At 43.6% G+C, this 16718-nt stretch overlaps 1 protein-coding gene across 4 annotated transcripts in view; it reads right to left on the reverse strand.

The window, feature by feature from the left end:
• Positions 1-854: 854 nt before the first annotated feature.
• ELK3 (ETS transcription factor ELK3) overlaps positions 855-16718 on the reverse strand; it is a 36870-nt gene continuing 21006 nt past the window's right edge. For 3 of the 4 annotated variants that reach the window (XM_058804765.1, XM_058804763.1, XM_058804764.1), the window contains 3 exons: positions 11369-12154; positions 6293-6415; positions 855-3703 (listed from right to left, as the gene is read on the reverse strand). In XM_058804765.1, the coding sequence (XP_058660748.1) occupies positions 3605-3703; positions 6293-6415; positions 11369-12022 (876 nt within the window). In that variant the 5' untranslated portion in view covers positions 12023-12154 and the 3' untranslated portion in view covers positions 855-3604. The remainder of the gene's footprint in view (positions 3704-6292; positions 6416-11368; positions 12155-16718) is intronic. The other variant, XM_058804766.1, reaches the window with a different exon arrangement.

Raw genomic sequence — 16718 nt, forward strand, 5'->3', positions numbered from 1 at the left:
TAAACCTGAGGCCTGTGTTTGTTTATCCTACAGGATATACAGACAGTCTGAAGATCAGAAGGGAATAGAAATGCCCTTACATAAAAGACTACCTGTACTTACTGTGCCTTTCCTAAATTCATTTGGGTGTCATGATGGCTTCTGAAGATGTTTCCCATAGGCACGAGATCACACAGCTTTTTAATGCAGAGGGTTGTTCTGTTAGAATTAACCCTATAATCTTGTTGGAAAGGACCAACTTCCCTTTAAACAGAAACCTAATTGACAGTTCTTCACTTCTTTGGTAGCTATTTCCAGATGGAGAATGACCCTGTCTGATGAGACCAGTTTTAGTCAGACAAAACAAATCATTCTTTCTTGACATCATGAATGTGTGTCAGGTCTTTTGCTATAGTTTATCTCCTATCACTGTTTCCCCCACCTTGAAAGTTTTCTTTAGAACTGAAGCTGCTTACATGTGCCAGGGCCACAGGTGTGCACAAGCTCTTGGCAAAGCTGCCCTGTAGCTGTGGCCCTCCTGGAGGATAACTTGCTTTCCTGAAGTAACAAGGTGCAGGTAAGCCAAACATACCCTAATGGTGCACCCACCCTGTATTATATATATATACATATACTGTACCTATACCCAGGTAACTGGGAACTTCTTGTGTTTTGCTGAAGCATACACAATAAATTGCAAATCTTGTAATAAATCCCCCGATTATGATCAAATTGCAATTACCACCAAGAATACTGAAAAGAGAATAACTCCCATTTTCTTCCCAGGATTGTTGGCTTGGAGCTCTCCCTGCCACAGAAATATTGACACTTCCACAGTATTTATTTAAAAACATTTATTTGATTTTTCTCTACAGTTAAAAAGACGCCTGTTAATAAAATTCAGTAGATTACCAATAGAATATTTTCTTCAAAGCATAAGGCATAACAGTCAAGTGTTTCATATAAGTGTTAGACTTGAGGGGCTGGACTCTATTTGTATAAATACTTCCCAATAGCAAAAGCCTTTGTTCCACATTCCTGACTGATTTAGAAGGCAGATTTTGACAGCCTATTTTTTTCAGCTGAAAAGACAACTAGCAGAAGATGTGTTCTCTTGCTATTTTTATTCTCTCAAAGATGAGAAGACAGCACTTCTTCCCACTTTCTGTCTTCCATTGTTTTATTGGATTCTCTCAGATCCTTTCCAGTAATTTTTTCAAATAGGATTTTGTCCCAGAATTTTTGTTCTCTGCTATCTTTAAAAAAAGTACAAAATCATTTAAGGGCTGGAAAATGGGAGGGGAGCTCTGAGTGTGTTGAGCCTTTTGAGAAGAAAAAAATCCGCCTTATTAATAGTAAAACCTTGGAAGAAATAAAGTCATGGGAATCTGGGTACTTCTAAGAATCTCTTCTCTGTCACACACTCCCTCCTCTCATGGTCAGCAGTTTTTTTGCAGTGTAATATTCCATACTAGTATGTCTTCGTCTTTTTAAACTCAGAGTGAGAAACACCATCTCAATGTTGGGTTCTCCTGTTAGCTACAGTGGCACATACAAGTCAAGTCTCTATGCTGCTGTTCATGCCTTATAGGTGTAAGTAGATATTCATGGGTTTTTAAAAATGAGGCAGGAGTCGGCTCTTTAGGTGAAATAATTGCCTCTCTGTTACTTGTTGAAAAATATTCCATGTGTCTGGGAGGAATGCATTGGAAGAGAAATGTTCAGTCTGCAAGCCCTTGTGATTTATCTCCACTAACCTTGTCAATCCCATCAGTTAAACACTGCCCTTTGTTCCAACCTATTCTGATTTTACTTTGTATAAAATTTGCATTTACTCACAAATTTTGCGTAGGTTCATCTTCTCTTTTTGACTCCATGGGGTGGCACATCTTGAGCTCTTGAAACACTTGAGTCGAGCAAATGCCATCCCAAGTGCTTCATTTGTTCTCCTCATGTCTGGCATTCAATTGCTGTCTTTATCAGCTGCTACCTACATGGCTACAGCAGGTTTTTATCTCTGCAAGTGGAACTGTTGAGTAGTTTTTGGTTGTGCAACCCAGGAGCCTGAGGAAAATTTCTGTTATCTTTTGTCAACCACCTCTGCCCCAAAAATGGCTTTTCAACATCAGAACTGCATTAATAAAATGTTTATTTAGCACCTTTCAGGTTGAAGGATCCAAAAGCACTTTACAAATAACTACACACATCATCACTGAAATGCATCCAGGCAGAAAATCAGCAGACAACTCACTGCATACAGTTCAAGAAGAACAGACCCTGGCCAGCTGCTCGGCCAGAAAGCAAAGTTGAGGTTTGAATGACCTGTCACAAAGAGGGATTGGATTTGGGGTTGGCTTTTAAGGTCTCATCTGAAAAACCGACACACTAAAGCTGTATTCAAACCAATTTAGCCACATCAGGAAACTGAAAATTTGCATCAGCCCTGCCAGGATTAGAGTCTGTGGTGCCAGGGAGTCTGGCCTGATCCTAACCTGACATTTAGATGACTAAACCATCCCCTCAAGGTAGAAGACATACCCAGTAAATTCAAGTTGCAAGTATATAGTAACACAGTGGTGTTTTTTCATCCAGAATTCAGCTGTTTATACATAAACATCCCACATGTAGAGTCTCTGCAAGCACCAGGCATCAATTTACAGACCTGCAGCTTCTCCAGCTTTGGGGGAAGGGGAAATGTGACCTTCAGAGCTTGAGTAGCTACAATAGTCTTTCCAGGGAAGTTGTAGAAGGCACTTGGCACAGCTGAACAAAGCACCTGGAAGTTATCGGGAATGATCCTCATTCCTTGGGAGGACAAAGATTACCTGCACTCTTTCCAGACATAATGTTGACAGTTCATAAGAAGTATAGGCCAAATAAATTCTGAGCTCAAATGCTGGAGACGTCTCATGAACATACACAGCCCAGCTCCTCCTTGTTGCAACTTGACAGAAGAACTTGGGCATAAATGTGTAAATGTGGCTTTGTTACTCTGAACTACATCTCCTGGCCGTAACAAGGATTATGTTTTCCACTTCAGCAAAGGAAAATTATAAGGCTATTTTTATACAATTTGAAAGCACTTAATACAAAGTTACATTAATACACTGCATCATATGGCCTATCTGTGGAGAAAATACTGAAATACTAATAGGGCTGTTCAATACTAATTTTTTTTCTTTCAACTTTTTATCTTAATACTAGAAAATATATAAATCATTTACATGACTTTATGCAAAAGAAGGCACAGCCGGTTATAGTTTACACAAGCGCAATGCATAATATGCAGCAAAAGGGATTAAAAAGAAGCTTCACATCCCTAATAGATACATTGTTGCAATCCATTAAGAAAAGTACTTCATCAACAACAGAAGTGTTCAACACTTGAGAGCTATGATATAAAAAAATTATAATTCATTTAATGCATAACAGATTTATATATTTTTTTATATATAAACACTGTTGAAAAATGCTAACATAATAAAAGTAGATTATCCATGTAATGAAAAGTGCAAACCAAAGTAATAAAGGGTTTCACAATGTCCTTCTCATGACACAGGAAAAACTAGCCCATAGGAATGAAGTGTTAAATCCACCAGTACATCCTTGGTGTGATGAGGCATCATCAGGATTTCTGAGCATTTGGAGAAAGCAGTATTGGTGAAGAGGCTCTGTCCAGACTGGGGAGTGGCACTGGTATGTGACCATTTAGCAGAGTTGGAAACTGTAAGAGGCCAAAAGGTAAAAATCAGTCCTTATCTGAAAACATTCAGCCCAAGAAGCACCTGGATTTAGCATTAGCAACTGGCTCCAGATCATTTCAAGAGTTGTGATGCCTATACAATAAGACATCTACCAAATGCCTGCATCAGTCATTAGGAATGCAAGATAGAGGACAAAACCTGAATAATTTGTAAATGCACGAGGATATAAAAACCTGTTATTGGCTATTTTATATATAAATGTTCACATAGTACATTTATCATCACCCTGGAAAAGTGAACACTACAGAGCAATCTTTGCCATCCATTCTGTTTCCAAAAGTATTTTTTCTGTTTACACATTATTAATTACAATACATCCCTTTTGTCTTTCTTTTATGCAGGAAAGAGTTTGGCAAAAGGGAAAGTACAGATGTAGTTTTATAGCAGAAAAAGTATACCTGGGGATACAAAGTTAGGGGAAAATTACTCTCAAGTAATTACAGTTTCTGTGTTCACTCAGAAACTACAAACTAGCTCCACCATTCAGCAGGTGAAGCAGAACGTGTCGTCATTTATTGTGGAGTCATTTATTGTCACCTGCTGCTTCAGAAGTGCTGTGCACAAACCTTATCCAGTACAGAAGCTGTATATTCCTAGTTCACAACAGCATCGTGACTGCACCTTGCCTGCAGGGTGGGTATTGACTAGTTCTTAACATCTGACCTTACAAAAAAATAAAGCAAGTAGGTGGAATAAACTTGCTGCAGCATGAGGCAGGAATTATGCCAGTGGTAGATACTGATCTGGCCTCGAGGCCCAGCTCCATGGGCTGTGCTGCGTTTCTGTTGCCTTGAGGAAGACAGAGCTGAACAACTTCAAGCACCTGGTGTATTTTTACCCCTTATCAGATCAGTCCTTGGACAGCCAATTGTGGTGTAACCATGCCCTCCACCTGCATATAATAACGTGCTCCTAACAAGTTTCCTCTTCCACTCAGATGGTGGTTGGTGATTCCTGTCTTCCACCACTCCATGTAAAGCTGGGCCAGGCAGCACGGTGCTGCAGGGCACCATGCTCCTGGTGTGGCCCAAACTGCCTGATGCCTCTGCTTTAACCACACCAAACCTCAGGAAATGCTTCTATCACTTGTGCCAAGAGTCATTAAAATACAGAAACTGATTACAAGCTCTTCCCTGGGTATGCATGGAGCGTGGGCTGGCCTGTGAGGCAGCCTGAGGAGAGCTTTACCCTGCCGCCTACACTGGCTGACCCATCATGGGCCTGGCCAGAATTCAGCTGTGGTTTTTGCTTCCTATTTGCTGTTAAAATAAGGCTTTGTGCTCTACAGCTTGTCATCGTGGCATCTGCTTGAATCAAGCATCATTTACAAGGCCCTTTGGGTCTCTCAGCAGGGAAAGCCAAGGCCACTCCTCACTTTCAGTTCTCCCAGGGAATGGCCAACATGTGTCTGTACAAACTCATTCCAGGTCTCAGCCCAGGCACTTCTAAGGTGAAATGTCTGGCTGTTTCTAGCCATGTGTGCAAAACCAAGGTCCAGCAGGGACTAATGAGTTTATTGGAAACACAGATAAGGAGGCCTGAGCTCCATGTGCAGCTGGAGGTAGAAAGACTGATAATCCCAGTACCTGAGCAGCTCCTTGAGCTGAAGCCCTGGATTTGGGCAGTCAGCCTTCCTGAAGGTTCAGAGACTAATACAGGGTCCCTGTCTAGCAGTGGCCTTCTCCTCTGTTAGTGCTGGCCCTCCACAGCCCTTGGGGTGTTCATTCCAAGCGTGTCCTTGAACCTTCAGCTGTGCAGATGATCATTGGGTTCCTTGCCAATCAGTAGATCAACATAATTTCTTCTGTGACTTAATGAATCAGCTGTACTGCAGCAACTACAGCTGGAGCTGCAAATACCATGCCCACTGTCTTCTTCCTGAGCCTCAGACAAATGCTGCAGCTGACTGCTGTGGCCATTGTGGGTTATTTAGTAACTTCTGTATTTACCACATCTCTATAAAACTTTGAGAATTTTACTCTACCAATACTCAGGAGAGAGTGGACACAATGCTGCCTTTCTGCTGTTACATATGGCAAGGTCATGCCCAGAGGTGTGCCCTTGGTTGAGGACACATGGATAATTGGCAGCAGAACTGGAAATGGAGCCTCTGGGTTCAGAGAGCCTTGTCTTTCTGAGTGAGAAATAGCTCATTAGGACAAAAGGATAAACCTACACTCACCTCACTGGGTGAGATCCAAACTGTCTTGGTGTTCCCAAGTCTTTGTTCCAGCCCTCTCCTGGCAGGTCACTGGTCTGCACTCTTCCTGCAGCTCTGAGCTGTTACCTGCTCTCTCCAGGGTCCAGCATTTATTTCTCTTTCCTTCACACCATGTATGTGTGCTTTCTGCAGCAGACACTGCCCTGTAGGTTCTGACTGTGCTGCCAAGGACTGGAAGAGGGTACAAGTAAGTAGGCCTCTTTAAAAGTAGGCCTATATTTTCTTGATCTGTTTGAAAAGCTCCAGACTGATGTGAAGAGATGTTCCCACAATGTCTCTTCCATATGTATGCATTTAGCAATGAAACCTGTGCACTGGGAAGGCCTACCTGGAACAGAGTGTTTGGTCCCTGCAGCCTGGCAGGACTCAGAGGAGCAACAGGACTGAGGCTGCTCCAGAAGTGAATGCTGGACAGCAGCGGGCTGGGGGTCAGCAATAATCCATTGGGGGTCTGCAAGACAAAAAGCACACCATGATGCACAGCTCAGAGTTACAGCTCCATGCAGCACTCACCACCCCTAAAGCCTTACACAGCATCTAATGGCTCTATTTTCCAGTGAATTCAGACAAACAGCATGGTCAGCAGCAACTGCCCATCCAGCCCTGCATCCTGTCTCTGGATACCTGCACATTTCACATTCCTACATATGCAAATTGATTTAATTTCTGTTTGCTTAACAAGATGCACAGTTATTGTTTATTTGAACCACACTCATGCAACTGTGTAACATACAGAATAACACCATGTGTGTCCCAGTGCCTGCCTGCACCACCGAGGCTCCTTCAGAAACAGTGGAACCTTTTGAAGGGCAGCAGTTCCTTGACCTGCCTGCAGCTTTTGAGGCATTACTACAGTTGTGTGTGGAGCTGAAAGGGTCACTGCTGGCCTGTGACATTTCCTCCCCTGCTGGCACCTCTCTGTAAAGGAAGAAGGTTCAAGAAGCTGGCAATGCATGGGCTGAGCAGGGAGAGACACGTGTATGGGCTGGTGCCCAGGGGGACAGCAGAGAGCACAGCTGATTGTTTGAAAAGAACCAAAATGGCAAGAACTTGGAATCCAAGGCTTTTCCCAACTCAGAGGTGCCTCCTTCCACTGCCACAATGCACAAGAATTGCTGGGATTGCCCTCAGCATTCTTAAAAGCACAGTTAGAGGGGAGGTAGAGTTAGAGAACATGCAAATCTTCATTCAAATGAAGAATTATGTGAATAATTCTGTATCCAGACTAACTTTTATCATGCCAAAAAAAGAACATGTGACACTTTTGAAAAAAGTATTTGGCATAATGAGTTAATCTCACCAGTAATCTTGATGCCAATTATCAAAATCAGTCCTATTTAGCAAAGCACTTAATGGAATTTGAGTGCACACTTAGCAAGCAAGCATGTGCTTTGCTATGTCAAACAACTGTCTCAGTGTTCTGCTAAACTGGGGCATCCTTTTGTCCAGAGTTTAAAATACATAAAGAGAAGACAGAAGACAGAGAGTACCTGCATCTCCCTGCAGTAACCAGCAGGTCATGTGTTCTGGTGCTCCCCACCAGGCCAGAAATACAAACTCCCATTCAGGGCAGTTCTAGCTAGGGGTGTCCCTTAGCAGCTGCTGACACCAGGGCCATCACACCTGCTCTGTGCCAGCCCCTGCAGCCCCAGGCTCACACAGGCACTGCCATGCTCTCTGCATTTGGAGTGCCAGATTCACCTGCCCAGCAGTGCCCAGGGCATCGGCTGTGGTGTCTGGGGCTCAGGGCAGGCACACGGAACTCAGACCTGCTGTGACAGTTCACAACAGGGTCAGGCAGTTCCTTTGGCACCAGCAGGAGAGGTGGGAAAGACAAGGAGCAGCAGGCATTAGTTATCCTGGTGATTCTGAAAGGCTCTTTAATACAAAGACCTTGGCTGCTCTTGAATGGTTTTGCTGAGGAATCTCAAATGAAGTGAGATTTGTGGAGAAATGTGCAGGGAAAGGACTCTGCCACCTTCACTGTGCTGAAGGTGGATCAAAACACCAAACCCCATGGAAGAAACCATGTTTGTTCCAAGGAGTAATAAACCTGTGCTAGTAAATCAGCAGGTCACAGGAGTACCAGTCAGGGTTGGGATATATCTGCATGCCAACAAAAGGGGCAAAGAGTGGGTGAAAGCCTGGCATGGAGAAGACGTCAGTCTTGATCTCAGTAAGTGACAGCTCTTGTCAAAAAAAAACCAAACCAAAACAAAAAAACCCCAAAAAACTAAACCAAACCAAACAAACAAACAAACAAACAAACAAACAAACAAAAAAAAAAAAACCAAAAAACCACTTAACAAGCAGGCACTTGTCAACAGTTCTTTACAAACACTCCCTTTCCAGGAGCATGGTGCTTTCATGGGGAAGGAAATCAGCAGCACCAGCAAGAGCCCCTCTCCTGTGCCACATTTCAAGCTGATGCTCCACTGGCAGGCGGCTGCTGGTGGAGATTTAAGAGACTGACAACACACTGAATTAGGTCAGGATAAATACTCAGATCTACTTACAGAAGAGCCTACTAACCTTAAAACCAAAGATATAAGTAGCTAGACCAAACAACATTCAACCAAGGACACAGTACTGTGGCACCTGTACCAAGAACTCCCGTGGTTAGCCTCCATTCTTTATTTTTTCTCTAAGAAGCTGCAGATATCCAGAACTCAAAGTGCAGTTCTTGAGGGATCTTCTGAAAATAATGAGGAAGACTTGGAGATGTTTTCTCCTACCTAGATGCAGCCAAAGCAAGTCTTCAGAGAGACCTGAAAAACTGAGTTGCCCTCCATTCATCTCTGGAAGCACACTGACATGCCTAAAACAGTGCTAAGCAAAGGCTCATATCCTTTGATGAGCAGAGCACTCTGCAAGTCTGCAAGTTCTGCCAGAACCAAGAGCCAGCCAAATGAAGTCTCCAAATCTGTTTAATATTTAATGCAGAAAGAGCACAGGGCATCCCAGGCTTGTTCTCAGTATTGTCTCAGCCAAGTATCAAAACCACCAGAGGAAATCTAACTGTAAACAACACCACAGGACAGCCTATCCCTAAATTACATGCAAAAATTGATGTGTCACTTCATTTTCTGCCCACATGCAGCCATGCATCTGGTATTAGATGTAGAACCCATTGGGAAGTTCCTTATGAAACATAAGTGTAATCTAAGCACAGGAACAGTTTAAATAGAAATAATTCATTGCACAGAGAGGATTCTGTTAAGCAATGATGCTCATGCCTCCTGACTTCTGTGACAATGTGTGTAAGTACAATCTTGTCGCTGGCAGCTGTTAGAAAGCAGGCAAGTGCTGTCACACATACATTTCTGTTCTAATATTGATTGTGTGTATCATGTGCCCTTTCACAGCATTCCACCTGAGGGTATTCCTCATGACCAGCAGGTACAGTGGAAAGCCATTTGGAGAATCCTCTCAGGCAGCAGCACCTTCTCAGAACATACATCACTCCTGGAGCAGACATCCTGTTCTGCACCTGCCCCTGGCAGCAGGTGTTCACACTGGGATCTGATAAATCAGAGAACATTTGAGATATGATGCATGTTCTTCCTTGGATAATGGGATGAACAGCAGATTTCCTGTCTAAATTATGGCTTTAGCTATTCTGCCTTGTGATATTACAGTTATCTGAACACAGCTGCTATGTAGTTTTCATTTTGTATTCACTAGGATGAGTGTTTAGGATGCATGGTGCTTCTTATCCACACTAGAAAAAGAAGGCTAAAGGAGAGAATAAAAGCTATGTTGCTGTATAGCCAAAAGTTTAAATAATTAGACCTGGGAACTACCCTACACAGATGCCGTATGCCTCTTCTGTGATAGGACAACCTGCAAGAAAGATTTGTGATGGCTTTAAGTTGGGTAACATTCAGCACAGCCTTAGCTATCCCTCCTGCTAAAGCAGTGCCACAATCCTCAACATAATCCCCTTCTACATCTTTCAGGGCAGTAAGTACACCAGCTCATAGGTGCATGGGAAAGTTAAATATTCAAAGAAATAATTACAAAACCAGGAAACAAATCTCTGTTCATCCTGTGGTTTGGGGGCAGCAACAGATAAAAGTGGGTTTGAAATAACTCATACTGTCATTGTGTCTGGTTGGCATCTGATATTGTCAGATTTGCTCCCTGTGAAAAAAATACTGTGGTGATACCACAGTTAGAGGACGTAAGTTTGTCAATGCATCTCAGTTTTGGTTTGCCACACTTCTGTTCTTCCTGCCAAACATAACTTCACTTAAAGGCTTTGTGATGTCAAGAATGAAGGTGTCAGCTCACAAGTGCTCTTTTTGGTGACACAGCTTTGTATCTTGGTGGCTTACAGGTGTGCCTGAGCTGCACAAACTCACTCTGCAGCCAGCTGACAAGCTCAGGAGAGCAAGTGCTGTGCTGGCTGAGAGCACTTGCCAACACTCCCTCCTGCCAGCCCTTGTGCCGTGCAGCACACAGTGCTGTCCACATCAAACACCTCCAACACCTTCAAACAGGGAAGAGGGGATGGGATTCTGGATACCATGGGTCTTCTAGGCAGCGTGAAGTGAGTGAGGGCATGTAACACACCTTGGTCCTCATTATTTACTGTCCACTTTGCTGCATTCAATGCCAGAATTTGCAACAACTGCTACTTCAGGGCTGGGGATCTTGGGGGATATTCCACATTGGGATAATTTTATTCTTGGATTACTTTTGGTCTAATTTTGAGGTGGTATTGTAAGACAAAACTCACCAATGAACATACTGAGTCATATCTACATGACTTTATCCTTCTGCTCTGAACTCCCAGGCTTTTTTCATAGACTAGCTTGAAAATGAGAACTCACTGTTGACATTACCACAAATATGTTATTAAATAGAACAAAATAACCTTCCGGTTATTCTATAGTTCTGTGCTGAATGGAAGCTCTGGCAAGTACTCTGTGAATCTGTACATTAAACTGACTTCAGAGCCTGTCTTAGAAACCACTTAATTTGCTCTGTGTTCAGAAATTAACAAAAAGTTAATTTCTGTTGAATGGATTGCAACATCTAGCAGAGAAATCTAACCAAGCATCCCACATGCTCAAGTTGTGACCTACAAAACCCCTGTGGTTTTCTTTTTGGCTTTTTCCTGTTTGATTTGTAGATCTGGAGGCTGGTTTAAACTGATAAACAATTAACTAATGGCTGTCCATTTCCTTATTCTTTCAGGCAGTCTGTGAACTGTGATGGATTTCCCACACTCAATTAGGAACAAATCCCAGGAGAAACCTACTTTCCACCCCTTGTTCAGATTTCTGCTGCATTTCCCTCTTTCCCATATGTTGGGGTATTCTCCCACCAGATGATGACAGACCCACAGAACTGACAGTTGGCCACAAGGAGGGAATGCCTGGAGACAGGCAGGTCTTACCTGTGCAGTGAAGAAAGCTGGAGTCAGGGATCCTGAAGGAAGCGCGGGGCTGTTGAGGGCGATGGAACCGATGTCAGTGCTGGAGAGAATCATAGGTGGGGCAGAGATTTCCAAGCCTTTGGGTTTTTTAGCCTTTGGGGGAAGAGATGGGGATTTGGCCTTAGAGCCTGAGGAGAGGTTCAGAGGCTCAAGGGAATCTGAGTCGTGGCAACTGGAGTCAAGGAAGAAGCTCTTGTGTTCTGTAGGGAGGGGTGAGGTGGGAGACAGAGATGGTGACCTGGAGGAGGATGATGATGGAGATGAAATGCTGGCACTGTTGGGTAGCATTAAGGAAGATATTTTAGCTGAAGAGTTGAGGAAAGCAGAGGCAGCTGCTGTTTCAGAAGTAGAAGGCAACGACACCATGGGCCTCGTAACTTGTTTGTCTGTTTTGTTTGTCACAAATCTGATAACAGTTCGGACTTCTTCCACTGGTGTGTTTCCTTCTGACTTCTCCAGTTTTTCTGTTTTGATGGTCTTGTAAGGGTCTGGCTGGTTCTGCAGAGAGTTGATAGTGAAAGAGGAGTAGAGGCCAGAGTGGATATATTCGTTACGGCTTGTGCTTTTCAGTGCTGACAAGCTGTGCTTGTGCTGATCCCTGCTCTCCGGAGGCATCTTACAGTCGCTGTCCTGCAGCAAAAGGCTCTCTCTGCTGATTTCCACAGCATGGGGATCCAATTTTAAAATCTCAGGAAAGGAGACAAACTTGTATACAAACTTTTGTCCGATCACTTTCTTGATGATGTTCTGCAAATACAAAGAAGGTGCTAGAAAGATCAGTGCTTCAGAGGCACCCAGTACTGCGCACACAAGGGCAGGGGGCACTGCCCCTCATAAAGCTATGCAGGTCATTTTGTGGGGCTCCAAATGCTGATCACCCTTGGCTTATTCTAATACCTTTCTCTGCTCAGCCAGGGAGTTCACTCCTGGCTCCTCATGGTTTCCAACAAAACCACCATCACTTGGTGACAAAGACCTACTGGTGGCCTGTTTCACTTCTGCTTCCTCTGAAGCAGCTTGGGAATATTTTCTTTCCAGTAAAAGCAATTCTGCTGCCTTGTGGATTCGAGCCATGCCATCACTTGCGTTCCACAATAAATGCAAACTCCTTCATTCATGCCACCTAAAACTGACACCAACACCTGAGGATGAAGTACTCTCAGAATGTCTGCAAGGGACAAAACCACCTCAGCCTCCTGGCCCCAGTTATTTACCCTCTGTTCCTTACCACATAAGGAAAGGATTGAGCTAAACTTACAGTGACTGTCTTTCTGCCAATGATCGTGAACTTGTGTCTGTGAAAATGCAACCCCTTGCATAGGCTGGAAAAGTAATTGTGTCCTGCAATATCCCCTACACCATCTCCAGACCTGCATTAGGCTCAGGATGCTCACTGGTGCAGGCAGAAGGTTTTCATCAGTCTAAACTGACTATGGAAATTAATTATTGAAAAAGTCCCAGACCTCTCAAATGTTTGTAGAACCATTTATTTTTTTCTTGAAGTGTTCCCTTTATGTAAAGAACTGATTCTTTTGAGACTTTTTATCAGCCTCCTGTTGCTAGTCCTAGTGCTCCTCCTGCAAACCCAGGTTGGCTGCCTGCTCTGACACACTTCCCAAGGGTATGTGTGCTCCTCCACAAAGGCACTTTATGGCACAGGCCTGGCTTAGGGGCTGGAACATTTACCACCCTAAGCCAAGTGCTGCAGAACAAAACAAGAAATGTGTCCTGAGATTTCCGTGCTAATTTCTCTCTTCTTGAAACCCCTGGTGGAGAGTTTGTTAAGTTGCCTCTGAAAAACCCTTTCCAAGAGGCTTCCCTTTAGTCCAGCACATCTGCTGCACCTCCAGCTGGTATTCTGCAGACATCTGCTCTGCGGTACATATGGGAATGTAAATATTTACAAATTTCCTAAAAATCTAATTGGTTTTTCATTCTACCACAGCTTCTGACACCAATAGTGGAAACATTTGTTAAGCTGTCTGAAAATGAAACAGAAAATTAAGGAAAAGGAAAAGAGACATCATCTTTCTCTATATATAGACAACAAGTAGTTCTGGGTGCTTGTACTGCCTGCACTACACCTTGCTCAGTCACAAAAGCAAAGGAGCATTTTGTGAAAGAAGAATCTGCACTTGAGTGTCAGAACCTTTGCTGTCCTTCAGCTGAGCTACTTCACTCTGTAATTCATCTGTCTGAATGTCCTGGCATTTCATTCAGGCACCTTCTTGAATACAAAACTAACCCTACAAAAGAATGAATACAAAAGAGCCCTGGGATGCAGCTTTGCATCACAGGTCAGGGGCTGTGGCACAAATAGAGAATGTTGTTTCCCAAGGTGATAACAGGGATCTGTAGCAAAGAGAATAATTAAATTCAACAAGTTCAGACTAAAGGCACAGACTGCCCTCTTCCTTGCTGAACTGTACACACATCTACTCACCTGGCAGATGCTGCAGTGTCTTTTTTTGCCCTCCAGAGGTTCAGGACAAACAAGTAGCCCACAGAATCTCAGACTGCATGAGCTTTAATTCCCATGGCTTTGAGTTTGGCCTAGACTTTTTTTTTCATTGCTAATTAGGTGCAACATTGGATGATTGCATTTTTTCTGCACTCTCAATATTGCATTCTCTTTCCAAAGAGCAAAATCTCCAAACTACTCACATATGAAAAAAAAAAAAAAATCCCAACTGGATTTTTGTTTTCTTTCTTTTATATATATTTTTTTATATTTTAATGTAAAATAATGCCTCTCCTTTGCTCCTGGTAACTTTGAATCAAGCACTAGCAACTGAGATTCTCCTTGGAAAATGTGACTCCCAGCAGAACAAGATTAAATGTATTTAAGGATTGAACTTTTACACTGATGCAGGCTTGAAACAGGGGAACATTGCTATAAAAAGCAACTGAACGGACTGGTGAGTTTATACTTTCTTTGTTATTATTAAATACAGTTATATTTTAAGAACATTGCAGTGCTGCTCCTCCAACTCTGTCAGCCTGCAGCAAAGGCCCACTTAACGATGGCTGGAGATGAAAAGATTCAAGTGCAGATTCCTCAAGCACTTTGCAGGCTTCTCTTAAATGTGTAGCCTGAGGAAATCTCCACTGGCATGCAAGAGAAAATAAGGACACAAATTAATGAAGTGCCTCGGAAAGGCACTGATTTTTCCATATTCTTTTGACAAATAATTGAAGGTAAAAAGCAGCATATTTTTACCATCACCTCAGTGATCTGTCAGAGTCATTCTGAGCTATGACAGTTCAAACCACAGAAGACAGTGACAGGCACCACAACAAGTTTGAAAGGACAAAGAATTGTGCCTTCTTGCATCTGCAGAAGACTAGACCACTTGCTTGGTAGCAGGACAGTAAGTGTATGTGAACATTTAGCCCTCTTTTGTTGTTGTTCTTTGAATTTTCTATGTAAATTCCCTCATGAACAGGTTTACAATGAGTGCTAGTGGCTGCTGGCCAGGCCTGCAGGGAGCCAGGGTAGGGCTGCTGGGCCCATGCAGCTGCTGCAGAGAAGAAATGAGCAACCAGGACAAGAGCAGGGGCTCCAGACCAACAGCTTAAAAAAAAAATAAATCTTATCAATAGACAGCACTCTGACACTCAGAGAGAGGGCAGGGAGTAAGGAATGCCCCTCTTCTGTTGGCGTCTTGAACACTTTACACTTTCCCTCCTCTGCCCCCAGAGTACAAACCAGTGACTACAGCAAATGTGCCCAGCCCTGTGGAGAGGTGCCTGGGAAGCTGCAGTGCCTGCTGCCTGCTCCAACACATCAGCCCTGCTAGGGAGCTCATTCACAGCCCAGCACTTCAGGAACTTGCTTTATGAGCCCTTCCAAAAGCAGCCTCACCGGAGAGCTCTGAATTTGCTGCAGGGATGGCCCTCCTCTGCCCTGTCCTCCACAGAGCAGCTGCTGAGATGGTTCTCCCTGCAACTTCAACAAGACTATCCTGGGAGGGGTTGTGTCAACTATGCACCACTGAATCCATCATGTGTTTGTGATTTATTTTTATCAGCTCTGACTCCTGCTCCGTGTTTGAGCCATTTAGAGCAAATGTGTAACTATACTACCAGGGTGACTGAAGCATTTTAGTAGCTTGGCCCAAACCTGTTAGCTGGCAAGGTTGCTGGCTGCAGGAACCACTTGGGAGATTGATCTGGGACATGGGATTCACTTCCTAGTCAAACTTCAGACTATCTCAGGAGCAGGAAGACCATTTTTCCCTCTTTCCAGGAAGTGACCTTATAATCAGGATGCCCAAGATCTCACAATTTATGACAGGAAAATGGACTTGTCTGTAGGCACTAAACATCCCTGGTCAGAAAAAAGACCAGAGCTGTAGCGGCTGCTCCTACATCCCACTTGGATGTGTTGCAAGTTCCCTGGCTCTAAGAATACTGAGGGGTGCAACACGTGTAGGAGCACAGGTTATGAATCCCTCCCAGAACTCTATCCAGGCTGCTTCCAGCTACTGGGACCCCTACCCTGACAGGGGGCTGCTCACACTCCAGTGTCTGAAGTACACATGCTGGCAGGAGGTACCTGAGCAGGATGGTCTGCTCTGGAAAATGGGAGTGTGTCCACATCAGCATGTGCAGGCAGGCAGATTCTGCTAGCATCACAGGTTATGCAGTAATGCTTTGTACACTGTGTGTGCAGGAGCCAGATTTTGTAACATTTTTGATGCAGGCACAGGTGCTACTACCCTGTACACCTGTACTGACCTTTGGAAGATCAAGGCTCTCATTTAGCTGGATTTCAGTCTTTCTTCCTTCACCTCCAGCTGGAAGATAAAGGCTATTTCTCTGGCTAGCACCTATGACCAGGTTCTCTGCTCTCCATACTGCAGGTCACTGGACATCCCTTTCCTCTCACATCAAACATGAACTGTTTTATGTGTCTTTTTGAGGCAGGTGTTCTTGGGCTTTCTCCTCTACCCATCACCTCTCACTGAGTGTCAAATCCTTTACTCCCACCTTTCCATATGGATAGCACCATATAATCATTTATGCCACTTCAGCCAAGCACTTTCTTGTCTTCCATAAATCACTCTTGGATGAAGTTCCTTCCAGTTTTCTATAAAGGTAATTTGTCCCTTAAAGTATTTCCTTGTAACACCTCTGACCTGCACCACTACATAATGTATAGCTGGTACTCCAGCACAATCACACTGCTATTGTTTCATTGGAGGATTCTATTTCCCCTGAGATGTCTTAGAGAAGGCCTTCCCAAAAGTAAAATAACATTTTTCATTATCCTGAAGTATATCCTCATTTATATCCTGAAGTTCAGAAA

The sequence above is a fragment of the Ammospiza caudacuta genome, chromosome 5 (genome assembly GCF_027887145.1).
Source record: "Ammospiza caudacuta isolate bAmmCau1 chromosome 5, bAmmCau1.pri, whole genome shotgun sequence".
Lineage (NCBI taxonomy): Eukaryota > Metazoa > Chordata > Aves > Passeriformes > Passerellidae > Ammospiza > Ammospiza caudacuta.